Source organism: Ipomoea nil, unplaced genomic scaffold (assembly GCF_001879475.1).
Source record: "Ipomoea nil cultivar Tokyo-kokei standard unplaced genomic scaffold, Asagao_1.1 scaffold1026, whole genome shotgun sequence".
Classification (NCBI taxonomy): Eukaryota; Viridiplantae; Streptophyta; class Magnoliopsida; order Solanales; family Convolvulaceae; genus Ipomoea; species Ipomoea nil.
In genome coordinates this window covers 1,765,031-1,779,311 of record NW_017617454.1, presented here as the reverse complement: position 1 = coordinate 1,779,311, position 14,281 = coordinate 1,765,031, and the positions used below count along the sequence as shown (strand labels likewise).

The window sequence follows — 14,281 nt, the reverse complement described above, 5'->3', positions numbered from 1 at the left end:
TCGTCTGGTCCAACCGTCCATAGACTAGTTTGATACTTTGAATTTTTGGATGGGTGAAGTGATAACACTCATTCTTGACTTCTTTTAACCCCATGTTTTAAGTCCATTTTGTACATAAAGTGCCCTTAACTAAGTGTTAATTGAGACTCATTTGTGTGATTTATTTTCTTAGGTACAATTATTCACAATGAGTAAAGAATGGAGCACTTTGGAGCATTTCAAGTCTATTTTGGAGTCAAGGAAGCAGTGCAAGAAAGAATGGAGAATTGGAGCAACATTTAAAAAATGGATTCAGGACAACTGACATGGCCACTGATATAGCCGTGTACATGGCCGTGTCAGCACATGGCCATGTCTGAAGAAATTTGGCACGGCCGTGCCAATCTGAGGCAGAATGCCTCAGATTTTGGCTGAAAATTGGACACGGCCGGGGACACGGCCGTGTGCCTGGCCATGTCGCTGCGCGGAAATTTGACAGCTTTTTAATACCTTTTGTTCTGTTTTTTTTTTAGAGAAGTTAGAACCCTAGAGAGCAAAAACTCATTCCATTTCACTTCCTTTCATTTTCCTTAGCCTAGATTAGTCTAGTATTTCATCTCTAACTCTTCTACAAAGCTTGTAATCATGGATTGGAGTGGGATTCTACCACAAAATCTTCATCTTCAATAGAGAAGCTTCTTACTCTTCTTCTTAAGCTTTTGTGCAATGTTTATGATATTTTCTTGTGCTTTGTTGTTATTTATGCTTATGAAATGTGAGTAGTCCGTTTTTGGGCTCGGATTAGGGAGATATTGCCAATCTAGATGCTAAATAGGTGATTATTGCATAAGGGGGAAAGAACCCTAACCTAGAGTTCATTTGTTTGAGTTGGATTTATGTTGAAATCTTGCTAATAGTTGGTACGTAACTTTTATTAGCTTGCTTTTGGATAGTTCTTCTCCACAATGAAAGTTGGGTGAAGAACTTAAACCTCTCCTTTCTCAAACCCCATTTTCTTTCTATGAAAATAGGGAAGAATTGGGGGCCTAAATACTTATGTGCTTTAAGAGCTAGGAATTGATACACCACGAAAGTGGGGCAACCCTTGCTCTAATCCTTGTTGTTTAGCTCATGAAAATGGCTTTAAGCTAGGATTTTCTTGTGCATTGCCTTAATGTTCATTTGGTTGATGTTCTTCCCCTAATCCCTAAGTTGTTGAAGCATCTAGAAGGCAACATCCCCTAATTTGAGCCCATCTTTAATCATTGTGTTTACTTGTGTTTAAATTACTTTGTCTCAACTAGATTTTTAGCCTTTAATTGTTGACATTACCCAACCATGAATTTGAATTTGCTTGGATTCTTGTGGGTTCCAATACTTTGGTGCCTAGAATTTTAGTTGTCACTCAAGTACGTGACATAGTCCCAATCCCTTGCGGAACGACAAATTTACATCCGTTACTCACCATCTCTTTCCCATACACCAACTTTTTGGCGAGAAGAAGATGAGAGCAAAAGTTGGTCTTCCTTGCAGATTTTCCACGCAACAGAGAGGAGAAAAAAAAAAGATCGCTATGGCTATGTACTGCTCTCCAAGAAGAGTGTGTTCATGTTGCGTGGAAGGGAGAAATAAAGAAGGGGTGAATTGATGTTTTGGGAAAGGAGAAGATTCTAGGAATAAAAAGAGATTTTGTAAGGAATATGGCAGGGAAATGGGGTCACGGGAAAGGGAAGAAGAAACGTGGAAAAGGAAAGAAAAAAAAAATTGCAGAACAGACATGGCCAGAGACACGGCCATGTCTCTGGCCGTGTACAGTTTACAGCACACACTGCCGGCAAGACATGGCCAGAGACACGGCCATGTCTCTGGCCGTGTACAGTTTACAGCACACACTGCCGGCGAGACATGGCCGTGTCTCATATTTCATGGCATTTATTTTATTTTATTTTATTTTTCCTTTGCTTCTGAATGTTTGAAAGGATCCTCTTGACTCTCTTATGCATTGCGTGTGAATATTTGCCCTCTTCTCACACCATTTTGTGCATAAGCCCTCAATCTCTCATCTCACTTCTTTGTACTTCCTTTGTTCCAATCTTAATTGTTGCATCTTATTAATTGGAGAACAAGTTTGCTGTATTTCTAGATGCCAAAGAAGAAGACAGTGGCCAAAAAGAGCACCCCACAAATTCCTACCCGTCACGGAAGTGGAAATTTAACTTCTCAATCCAATGATGTGAAGGCTCGCTATGAATGCTTTGCCAACAAAAAGATTTTCAAGCCTTACGTCATCAACATGGAGGTGCTCAAGGGCTATGGCATACATGATGAGGTTGAGGCATTAATGGAGTCACCAGAATGGAGATTCTTACTTGTGGATTTTAGGGAAGATATCCATGAGGATTTGCTCCATGAAGTGATGGCAACTCTCCAAGTACCGGCAAGTTATGCTCATTCATCTACCAAATGCATCCATTTCTCGGTGGGCAAAACTACATTCCATTATAGTTTTGATGACTTAAGTGAGGCCATGGGGTTTGATGAAATACAAGACCTTTCTCAAGAAGATAAGAGCAACAGATTGATGGATGTCCCAGATCCTGAAGCTTTTTGGAGGGAATTGACCAGTGGAAAGACATCTTTCACAAACTCAAAGAGCAATTCCACTGAGTTCACCAAGAGGGAGCATAAATTTCTGCAATACGTCCTTGCTCGTTCTATTTGTGGGAGAAAAGCGTCTAGTGGAAAGGTTACCAATACGGACCTATTGTGCTTGTTTGGGATTATAAAGAGAAAGAGCATTCACATGGGGTATGTTCTAAGTTGTTTATTCCAAAATCAATACCCCGAGAAAGGAAACTCAATTTTTCTAGGTCCGTATGTCACCCGCCTCATCAAGAATTCCAACAAGGTGCAAATTGTGGAGCCGGTCTTTGGAAAAGTAACTGTTATCACGGATGGTATTTTAAAGAAGGTGTTTCCATCCTCGTCATCCAAGAAGAAAGGGAAGAGGCCTCGACTTAGTGAAGTTGAGGATGAGGAAGAGGAAGAGAGTGAATCAGAAGGAGAACCCGTGGTAGTTGGTGAGGGAGCATCCTCTGCTAGCATGACACCATTCGAAACTCAAGTTCTTGCCCGTCTGGATGCTATGCAACTTGAACAACGGGAACAACGGGTGCATTTTGACAACCGTTTTGATGCATTGTACAACCATGTCACCAATCGTCATGCATACTATCACCCACCTGGGGGCCCTGACCAACCCTATGATCCTCGATACCATGGATTCTGATGATGCTTTTGTGAAGCTGGTTCTTTGTTTGGTTGTGGTTTTGGTTATGGGATCGTGTTCAAAACTTTTGCTGCTTTAACTTTCAAACTTTAATTTTCAGCCTTTATTTACCTTTAATTCTTAGCATGCTTATTAGTCTAGATATTTTGCCTTAGTAGTCTTCTAGTATGCTTCTTTTATACCCCAAGCTTGAGCCTTACCCCTTTGTGCATATTATTCTTGATTCTTATTCTCGTTTTGATTCTACATCGGGGACGTTGCAGTCTTTAAGTGTGGGGGAGCGAATAGTTTGGGTGTTTTCTAAAAAAATTGAAAAAAAAAATTGAAATTTTTGAAACTTTTGCTTGAATGACTCATTGAGTTTTGTGTGATTAAATTGCCTATCTATGCTTGAAATTGTGATCACTCCCTACTTGTTGGTTTGTGGTTTGATTTGGGGGTGCTTGTTGCAATGCAATTTGTGATTGATGATTTGAGGTTTACTACATGATTGGTCTATTCTCTTGCCAATTGTCTTGTTAACCACTTAATAAATGAATAAATTTTTGATCTTGTGTGTTATGCTGTGCTAGTGAAGGCTTATGTGAGATTCCGGTCATGGTTGTTTTGCTAGAACTTGCCTAATTACTCCCCGAGTGAAGCTTAAGATTTGCATGTTTTGAAATGATTTAGGCCATTTTTGTTTAGCTCAAGCCTTTAAGCCTACCCATTAAATGTGTGTTTATCCCTAGTTGTCCCCTTTGAGCCTTTTGTTTGTTTAATAAGTGCTAAGCACTTGTCCCATCTTTATGATTGTTTTTCCTTGTGTTAACCCTCATCTTTTAACCTTCAACCCTTAGCCAAAAATTATTTTCCTCCACCCTTGAGAGAATTGAGCATTTGTTCTTTTTCATAGAAGAGACTTTTATTGGAGTTTGTTTGCTAGCAATCCTCTAGATGATTTTGTCTTAGTGTGGGGGTCTTGGTTCATTGAATAAGTTGTTTGTGGATTTGAAAAGAAAAAAAAAATGAAGGGATGAATGAAAAAAAAAAATGAAAAGAAAAGGAAGAAGAATAAAAGCTTAAAGTTTGATTCTATTTTGTGTTGAAAGTTGTACTCAACCCCACCTCTTTAGAATGTTGTTTTGTATCAATTGTAAATTGCTCCTTTGTTCTTAGTTGTCATGTCTCTTCTAGCTCCAATTGTGAATAAATGTGAAATTCTCTCCTTTGTTTTATTCCTATACCCCTTCTTTGTTAGCCATGCACCCTTAGCCCCATTACAAGCCTAATAAAAGACCTATTTGATCTTAGCATGCATCCTTAGAGTTGAGCTAGTGGGAGTATGAAGGGCAAGCCTATGGAATCTCATTCAAAGCCAAGTTTTGCATAATCTTAACTTAGTATAGTGCACACTTGATCTTCGCACACTTAAATAATTTTGGTGCTTGGTTATTGGCTTGAGAATGGAACTTGTGTGGGATGCTAAAATGATTCTTGAAACAAGTTGTGTTGTAGCAAGTAGGTTTGTGGATTGATAAGTTGTGCAAGTTGGGAGTGTGATCAATTTCATTGCTTGGATGGTGATTTGTCTTTGCTTGAGGACAAGCAAAAATTCTAGTGTGGGGGAGTTGATAACACTCATTCTTGACTTCTTTTAACCCCATGTTTTAAGTCCATTTTGTACATAAAGTGCCCTTAACTAAGTGTTAATTGAGACTCATTTGTGTGATTTATTTTCTTAGGTACAATTATTCACAATGAGTAAAGAATGGAGCACTTTGGAGCATTTCAAGTCTATTTTGGAGTCAAGGAAGCAGTGCAAGAAAGAATGGAGAATTGGAGCAACATTTAAAAAATGGATTCAGGACAACTGACATGGCCACTGACATGGCTGTGTACATGGCCGTGTCAGCACATGGCCATGTCTGAAGAAATTTGGCACGGCCGTGCCAATCTGAGGCAGAATGCCTCAGATTTTGGCTGAAAATTGGACACGGCCGGGGACACGGCCGTGTGCCTGGCCATGTCGTTGCGCGGAAATTTGACAGCTTTTTAATACCTTTTGTTCTGTTTTTTTTTTAGAGAAGTTAGAACCCTAGAGAGCAAAAACTCATTCCATTTCACTTCCTTTCATTTTCCTTAGCCTAGATTAGTCTAGTATTTCATCTCTAACTCTTCTACAAAGCTTGTAATCATGGATTGGAGTGGGATTCTACCACAAAATCTTCATCTTCAATAGAGAAGCTTCTTACTCTTCTTCTTAAGCTTTTGTGCAATGTTTATGATATTTTCTTGTGCTTTGTTGTTATTTATGCTTATGAAATGTGAGTAGTCCGTTTTTGGGCTCGGATTAGGGAGATATTGCCAATCTAGATGCTAAATAGGTGATTATTGCATAAGGGGGAAAGAACCCTAACCTAGAGTTCATTTGTTTGAGTTGGATTTATGTTGAAATCTTGCTAATAGTTGGTACGTAACTCTTATTAGCTTGCTTTTGGATAGTTCTTCTCCACAATGAAAGTTGGGTGAAGAACTTAAGCCTCTCCTTTCTCAAACCCCATTTTCTTTCTATGAAAATAGGGAAGAATTGGGGGCCTAAATGCTTATGTGCTTTAAGAGCTAGGAATTGATACACCACGAAAGTGGGGCAACCCTTGCTCTAATCCTTGTTGTTTAGCTCATGAAAATGGCTTTAAGCTAGGATTTTCTTGTGCATTGCCTTAATGTTCATTTGGTTGATGTTCTTCCCCTAATCCCTAAGTTGTTGAAGCATCTAGAAGGCAACATCCCCTAATTTGAGCCCATCTTTAATCATTGTGTTTACTTGTGTTTAAATTACTTTGTCTCAACTAGATTTTTAGCCTTTAATTGTTGACATTACCCAACCATGAATTTGAATTTGTTTGGATTCTTGTGGGTTCCAATACTTTGGTGCCTAGAATTTTAGTTGTCACTCAAGTACGTGTCATAGTCCCAATCCCTTGCGGAACGACAAATTTACACCCGTTACTCACCATCTCTTTCCCATACACCATGAAGTATTTGAGTATTTTTATTTTTTAATATTATTTTGATGTTATGACTTATGAATTATCATTATTTCATTTATTTGGATATGTTATTTAATTGAATGTTAAAAAATTCTCGATCATTAAAATTGTCAAATGACAAGTCTATAACTTTTTTTTTGGCGCCCGCCTAGCGCTGTCTAGATTCCGCCTAGGCGCTAGGCGTTGCCCGGGAGCCCGACTAGCGCCTAGCGTCTACTGCAACCATGCACATAGGTGATATAAACTACATTACGTACAAAAACTCTATGCATAAACTTAATCAAGAGGATGTTGGCCAGAACCAAACTCATAACTTTCTAATACAAGAATTCTATTCCATCCATACGGTCACCCCTTTTGAGGCTATGTGTTATTTATCTTAGGGTGTTTATTTAGCATACTTAATTTTGTAACATGAGATATAACATTAACGAAACTGCCATAGTGTACTGTCCGTCCATGGCCTAACAAAATCTAAATGGATATAAATCGAGTCAATTTACTTTCAAGACTCAACATTGAATTGTACACTTCTGTTCACAAGAGGATAAATATGTTAGTTACCATAATTAACCCCACTTTGCCGCTAAAAGTAAACCTTAAAAAGAAAGAATCTCAGATGAAAGGTCAAAGATTACGTAGAGATTCTCATCAATTAAGTAGCACCAAAGTTAAAGCCGCTTTTGTGTTGCTTGAATTGGCCTCATTTTCTGCCGCAAATCAAGCTAGCTAATTTAAGTAGTCAAGACAACACACTAAACTCTTACTCTTAAACTTGCAAATTAAAATTAAGATTCCCCATCACTTTACCTTAGTGGAACTACACAATTTTTTAAAATTACAATACAACATAGTACCATCAATAAGTTAATCTTGGACCAATAGGCATTTCTTTGACGACTAACTCGTCTAGAGTTGCTCGTATCTAAATATGTAGTTTTTATACACCTTCATATAGATAGAATGAATATGTATACTTTAATTTATGGAAAAGTCTAGCGTTTTGGGCCTGGTTACCCTAGCCAGGTAAATCAACGAAGGTTAATAGATAACTCTTACGAGGAATTAAACATAGAACTATGTGCTACCAAATTAACCGTCTAACCAATTAGACCAATGAACATCTTCCACGCGAACTTGCCTAGCTATATGTATTCTTTTCCCAAAATTTCCCCTCAAGAACAAAAAATAAATAAGAGAAGCAAAGCTGGATATAGTAAGAAACATATATATGATTATATGCCTAATTTTCTCCTTTCTTGGATAGTGTATAATTGACTGTATGTTGTCACCACTAGCACATAGTACATTCTGCAGAAACTAATACTACTAGTACGTGCTAGTAATAGTACAAGATCTTGCTTATATATAGGTCATAATAATTATATTATAATTTACAAGTAATTATAAGTTAATTAAAACCTCTTACCTTTAGCTGCTAGCTTGCATCATATCATATCGCTTCTATAATGCCATGTACATATAACACAATTGAGGAGGATCTGTATATATATAACCCCAGATCTCTACTCTCTCTCGTGCTTCAAACTTGAAAACTTCATCAATCTATAACAATGAAGATTCAAAGAAAACATTATAAATGATGATTAATTTATGTTAAACTAATCGAAATTTTATGACTTTTTTTGTTGTGTAAGGAGAAAATCCACAACCACTATTCAATCTGTTGAGTATTGTGCAATCCAACTATCAGCTTAGGCTGAGGCTGGAACATGCTTCAATTTAGTATCAGAACTAGGTCAAAGGTTATGGGTTCGAAAAAAAAAAAAAAAGACTATAGTCGATATCATACTTCAAACCAGTCTGACTGACCCAAACTAATAAGGCCAATAGCCTCGATTCCAACCAAAATTTATGTATTATTAAAGTTAATGCATGCATATATATATGGAGATGATGTATACCGGAATCAAGATTCAAGAAGATATGGTGTTTGTAGGAGATCATATGGTGCCCAGAGAAGGTCCAGCGGACATGGCCGATTAGCGTCGAGTCGAACCCAGGGTTTACCCTTGCCGCTCCAATGCAGAAGGCTGACCGGACCGGGGTGTAAATCCCGGCAAAGACCTCGGAAGTTGTCGCCGCCGAGACCGTGCTGGTTCCATCTGTGATCCACCGGAGCAATGTTTCCGGCGAAGACTAGCAAGAATGGCGGTAAAGAACCCAGCTCGTAAATCCGAATCCTCTTCTGAAGCTCCATCCATTCTACGATCTTGGTGGTGTAGTCTCCGGCTCTCCACCGGTGGAGATCGATCAGCATGACGCCGGTGTTGAAGTAGCAGGCCTTCCGGTTCGCGAAGGTTAAGGAAAGGGAAGGGTTGGACCAGAATGTCGGCGTGAAGTACGCCGAGAAATTCGCGTTGCAGTACTCCGGCGCCGCGAGCACCGCGTCGTCGTGTAACGGCGTGGCGGCGAGCTTGGCGACGTCGTCGACGAGGACGAGGTCGGAGTCGAGGTAAACCACCTGCCGGACGCACCCCGGGAGGAGATCGGCGAGGTAGTTGCGCGCGTAGTTGAGGGGGCAATCCAACGCCGCCCTAATGGAAGTGGAAATCAGCCCGGCCACCGCGGAGTCGTCAAACGGGTAGATTCCGAACCGGAGATAGGGAAACGACTTGGCAATGGTGAGGTTGAGTGAAGCGGCCGACGCCGCAAAATGGAACACTATATTTTCCGGGCAAGAAGAGTGCTGAAGAACGGAGAGAATGGCCGCCATTGACCCCCGGAGATAAGCCGAATCAATCGTCATCGCAACATGCACCGCATTCTCGAAGCAAAGCTGACCAGAAAGAGAGTCGCCGGCGGGGAGAACCCAAAGAGAAGGACAAATTGGGGAGTTATAGAACTTAGGAGCTTCTCTGAACTGCAGCTTTGCCGTACTTTCAGAACCACCATTTTCTGCTGCCATAATAACCGGCCATATGCATATGAGAAGAAGAGAAAGAAGAGCGGTGGCCCTGCCGGAATTCGGCATCATGGCCGGCAAAGAAGCAAAAGTGACTTCTGAGTTCTGTATCTACGACAGAATTTTCATAAATATGAGGAGAGAAAATGGCCTCTCTGTCCCACATCGGATGTGTTGGTCAAGTTTAGAGAGTCTGAATTGTCGGTAATTTAGAATATTTTTTTCCAATAAAATATTATTCCTTCATATATTTAAGATAATTACCTTAGCTGTAAGTCCAAATGAGAAGTCATAATAAATTCAATTTCAGTTTCCAATACCTTATTTGGAAAATAAAATCATTTGAGAGAAAACAAAATATATATATATATATATATATATATATATATATATATATATATATATATACATTCTCTAAGTTTCAATCTCAGACGTGAAATTATTTACTATTTATAAAAGGGCTACTCTTTATTTTTATTAATTAGTTAAAATTGGATGACTCACCCCAAAAAAAAAAAATGTCAATACAATAATCAAATATTATTAAAACATTAAAGAGTGAATTTTGTAATGAATGTAGTAGCATGATTCTATTCTAAAACTTATTATTTATGTAAATTATGTGTGGTGAAATTAATAATATATGTATATTTTCAACATTTGGAAAAAAAAAATTAAGACATTTAGGTACGTTTGTGTATGTCGAGGTCGTGCCCTAAAATACTTGTTCAATGAGAACCGAATATGCTCCAGAAACTAGTGCCCAAATTGCTCAGATATAGCCAAAGACGATTGGGGTGTTGCATATAAATTTCACACATTATATATTTGTCTAGATGTTGGACGCGTTCTTTTTTTTTTTTTTTTTAATTCTATTACAAACACTTAATCATTGTAATACACAAACAATTAATATCAAGAATTCATCAATACTTCATTGTCATTTAAAATATATTGTTTTACTCCTTCATTTTAGATCAGTTAATTCATATTTTGTTTTAATTAGTACCATCCGTCTTATATAAAAGACAATGGTCCTCTTTAGTAATATAGTTAGTTTATCGGTCAATTTTGACTTATTTGACCACTATTAATTGTTTGACTTGGTTAAACAATCAATATGAGTTTTTTGATTAATTAGCTTTTTGTAACAACTTATTATTTCAAAATGCTAAAAATATTTTTTTTAAAAAAATCATTTTAATGTAACCAACTATCAGTTAATTTATCGATCAAACATTACTTTTTAAAAATTAACTATAGCTATCAACTAATCAAACTCATTAACTCAATCAGCTAATAGCTAACATTATATATATATATATATATATATATATATATATATATATATATATATATATATATATTATTTATTTTGTTGTTAAACTACCAGGATCTCACACATCCAAACTAATTAATAATGTTTATGTTAGATAAAAATAGAAAGTGATTCACGCTATCCCATATCAGTGGCATCGACGAAAAGAGAGTGTAGGTTTTAGAACAAAAGATTATTCCAAGATGATTGACAAAAGTAGGGAGACCAGATTTTGACTTTATTTACGGAGTTACGGAAGAGGTGGGCCAGGGTAGTAGGCCCCAAAACATTTGTATTCTAGCGCCAGCAATGTCGTGCCAGCAATCAGCAATCCCAGTATATATGCATGCTTTTTCCTTCTCTATGGGTCCTCACTCCTTACTGTAGGTAAAATGTACTTGTCAATTTTTATTTTTTATTTTTTTAAAAATCATTATTTCCTTCCCATTTAAGATAAGTAAATAATTGGGTTTTCTATCTGCAAATGCATAATTCGAGTTTGCCAAATGAGAATTAGAGATTTTAGTTATTGAGGTTAAGAAATTTTTTGACCACATGTTATTTATGGTCGGAATTTCTAACCACCCACCAAAGTTCGTTGAAAAAGGTAAGTGGTCGTAAATTATAACCACCACTACCAGTGATGAAAAAGTTATAAATATTTTAAATTTTGTGAAATTTACAACTACTATTTGATGGTGTGTATTTAGTAAATTATACTCCTGTGTATAACCTGAAAACAACACTAAAAAAGTTATGTGGGACAAGCTCAATTATAAAAATATTAATAAAAATCAAACTTGTAATCTTCTAACACAATAATTATATTTCACCACCCGATCACCCTTCTAAGTCACATTGTTACTTAAGGGTCTAGAGAGGTAAATTAAAGCAGTTGGCACATGATCCATGGTGTATTAATTCCAGGGCCAGACTAGTCAAATTCAAAATTTAAAAAATGTCGGCAAAAATGACGCTACGAACTACAATATAATGAAGCCCTGAAGGTATCATAAAAAGGCAAATCAACGCCTGAATATATATATATATATATATATATATATATATATATATCCCTTTTTCAGCCTTGTGCTGGCCCGTCACTTTTATTTTAATTTATAATAACCATAACATTAAAGAAAGGACTCTTTAATATCTACATAGGGTGCCAATCAATCTGGACATGTGTCTTTGAACCCCTCATGTATGAAAACTGAAAAAAGTGAGTTTAATAAATGATTGACTTGTCCATATGACCAAACTTCATTTGAATATGTTATAGCATGTGTTATAAGATTACTTTGGATTCGATCTAGATCACCATTTATAGAGATTTTTAACGTAATATGATATATATTTACACGAATTAAGATCGTTGTCCACAAAATTCTTTAACATGGTGCACTCTTATAATAATCGATCATATGAAATTTGGAGGAAACTTGAGTCAAGTTGGTCAGATAGTTAGCTTGATAACTTTAATGTTTCAAGTTACACTATTCATATGAGTTGCTTATTGGCTATCTTGATTTAAGCCGGTCAACTATGGACAACATAGGCTGCTTTACTTCCTTATGATCATTTGTCAACTAATATCTAGTTAGGGTTACAAAATGAGTTCCATCTAAAAATGCACATTTGGATAATGACTGACTGTTTTAAGATACTGGGATGAACCACACAAACTTAGCTCAATGTCAGTATGCAGTATTTGAAAGATCGAAGAGATCAAGGATCGAACCTCAATAGAAGCAACGTGAGGATTATATTTAAAGTGAACAAATTCCTTATAAGTATTTGTCTGTTGAGTCATTGCGTTACTGTGATTTACATGCTTTGAATTGCTCTATGGGGCCGAAGATATTGGGATGGAGGTTTAATAAGTTGGAAGGGTTATATGGTTGAGGGAGAATGTGCATATATAAGAAATGAATTGGAATTAAATGAGCATGTGCAGTCCACATGGTCTGCTTCCAATTTCCAAGTGTTAAAGTCTGAAAGGAATAGAAGACGAAGAAGCCGCCAACAGTGGCAGAGATTCATCGATCAATCATTCAATTCTCTGATTGGAAGTGTCTTCTTCACACCGCCCTACTTAACACTTGCATGTTCTCCACATGATCCCACCCAATCGCCTTATAATTCAAGCCTCACCTCCTAATTTAAAAAGTCACTTCTTGTTGAAATGAGCAAATTGAATTCATAAATTTAATATATTGGGTTCTCATTAGTGTTGAAAAACTATTTTTTTTTTTTTTGTTTTACATTATCAACCTTAAATTTAATGTTTGCTAAATAAATACTCCTATTAAATTGGATGATTAAGTTTAAAACAAAATCAATAGTTAAGAGATCATTTACGGTAAAATTGAAAGTCAATGATAAAAATTGGTAAATGTCAATAGTGAAGGGACTATATATGATCAAATTAAAAATCAGAGGTAAAAATTGATAAATGTCAATAGTCAAAAGACCATTTATGAAATTAACTAATTTTATTTAATTTATATTTTTAGGGAATAAGGGTCAAATAGGCCATCGAACTGCACCTGATAATACAATTAGGCCACTAAACCCAAAAAACCAACAATTGAGTCCCTAAACTAACAAATTCCTAACAATTCATCCAATTTGAAGATTTCTAACAGGTCAACAACCAAATTAATTATTTTTTAAAAAATAAAATATGAAAATTAATTATTTAAGTAATTAAAAAAAAAAAAACAGAAACGGCCGGAGACGAAGAAGTTTCTTCGTCTCCGACCGTTTCTGTTTTTTTTTTAATTACTTAAATAATTAATTTTTATATTTTATTTTTTAAAAAATAATTAATTTAGGAGGATGACCTGTTAACCTGTTGGAAACCTACAAATTGGAAGATTTGTTTGAAATTGGTTAGTTTAGGGACCCGATTGTTGATTTTTTAGGTTCAGTGGCCTAATTGCATTATCTTGTGTAGTTCGATGGCCTATTTGACCCTTATTCTTATTTTTTAGTGCAAAATTGTCTGATCAATCGTTTATCACTACTTAAGAGTTAAGTGTTACATTTTGATAGTAGAATACTAAATACACCCTCCAAAATGTCGCTTAACAATGTGCTATTTATTAAATATTTTTATTTGCATAATAACAAAAACAACAACAACTACTATATGTGAAATATGGGCTATGTTGCATGATAGTATGTAAGAGTTTATGAGTATTAAATGGGTGGTATACTAACAATGAGCCCTGCAGAAAGACTATGGGCTCCAAAGTCCAAACTTTATAGCTTATACTACATATAAATATGGCGAGCAAATTAAAGAGCCCATTTCAAAGCAGTTGACTCTTAAAAATCATTTTTCAGATGACATTGTTTTGTAGTGTTGTGTGATGTGCAAATGTAACGCCTACATTGTTAACTTTTACTTGACCAACAACTCAAACATCATACAATCATTGTTGACCAAATTGATTAGTCATGTCAGGAGAGTTATACTATGGACCAGGATCCAGGATCCACCATGCAAGGTGGATCCAGGTCCAAAATACACAATTTACATATTGATGTTTACAATTTACATATTTAATGTTCACAATTTACATACTAAATGTTCACAGTTACCTTTTATAAAATTGTAAACATTCAATATGTAAATTGTGAATATTCTGTATTTTAATTGTGTATTTTAGACTCGAATCAACCTTACACTGTAGACTCGAGTCCACATAATAATTTGCCTGTCATGTCAC

The 14,281-nt window shown here is 36.3% G+C and overlaps 1 protein-coding gene across 1 annotated transcript; it reads right to left on the bottom strand.

Moving 5' to 3' along the window:
• Positions 1-7,512: 7,512 nt before the first annotated feature.
• LOC109180169 (probable galacturonosyltransferase-like 1) lies at positions 7,513-9,402 on the bottom strand. Its single transcript, XM_019329652.1, has 2 exons — positions 8,226-9,402; positions 7,513-7,866 (listed from the first exon to the last, which is right to left on the bottom strand). Exon 1 carries the CDS (start codon positions 9,296-9,298, stop codon positions 8,231-8,233), a length of 1,068 nt encoding a protein of 355 aa, XP_019185197.1. The 5' UTR covers positions 9,299-9,402; the 3' UTR covers positions 7,513-7,866; positions 8,226-8,230.
• Between the last annotated feature and the right edge of the window lie 4,879 nt (positions 9,403-14,281).

What these genes read in the sequence shown, in the direction of transcription:
- LOC109180169 (XM_019329652.1), bottom strand. Translation starts at nt 9,298, where the DNA reads ATGATGCCGAATTCCGGCAGGGCCACCGCTCTTCTTTCTCTTCTTCTC.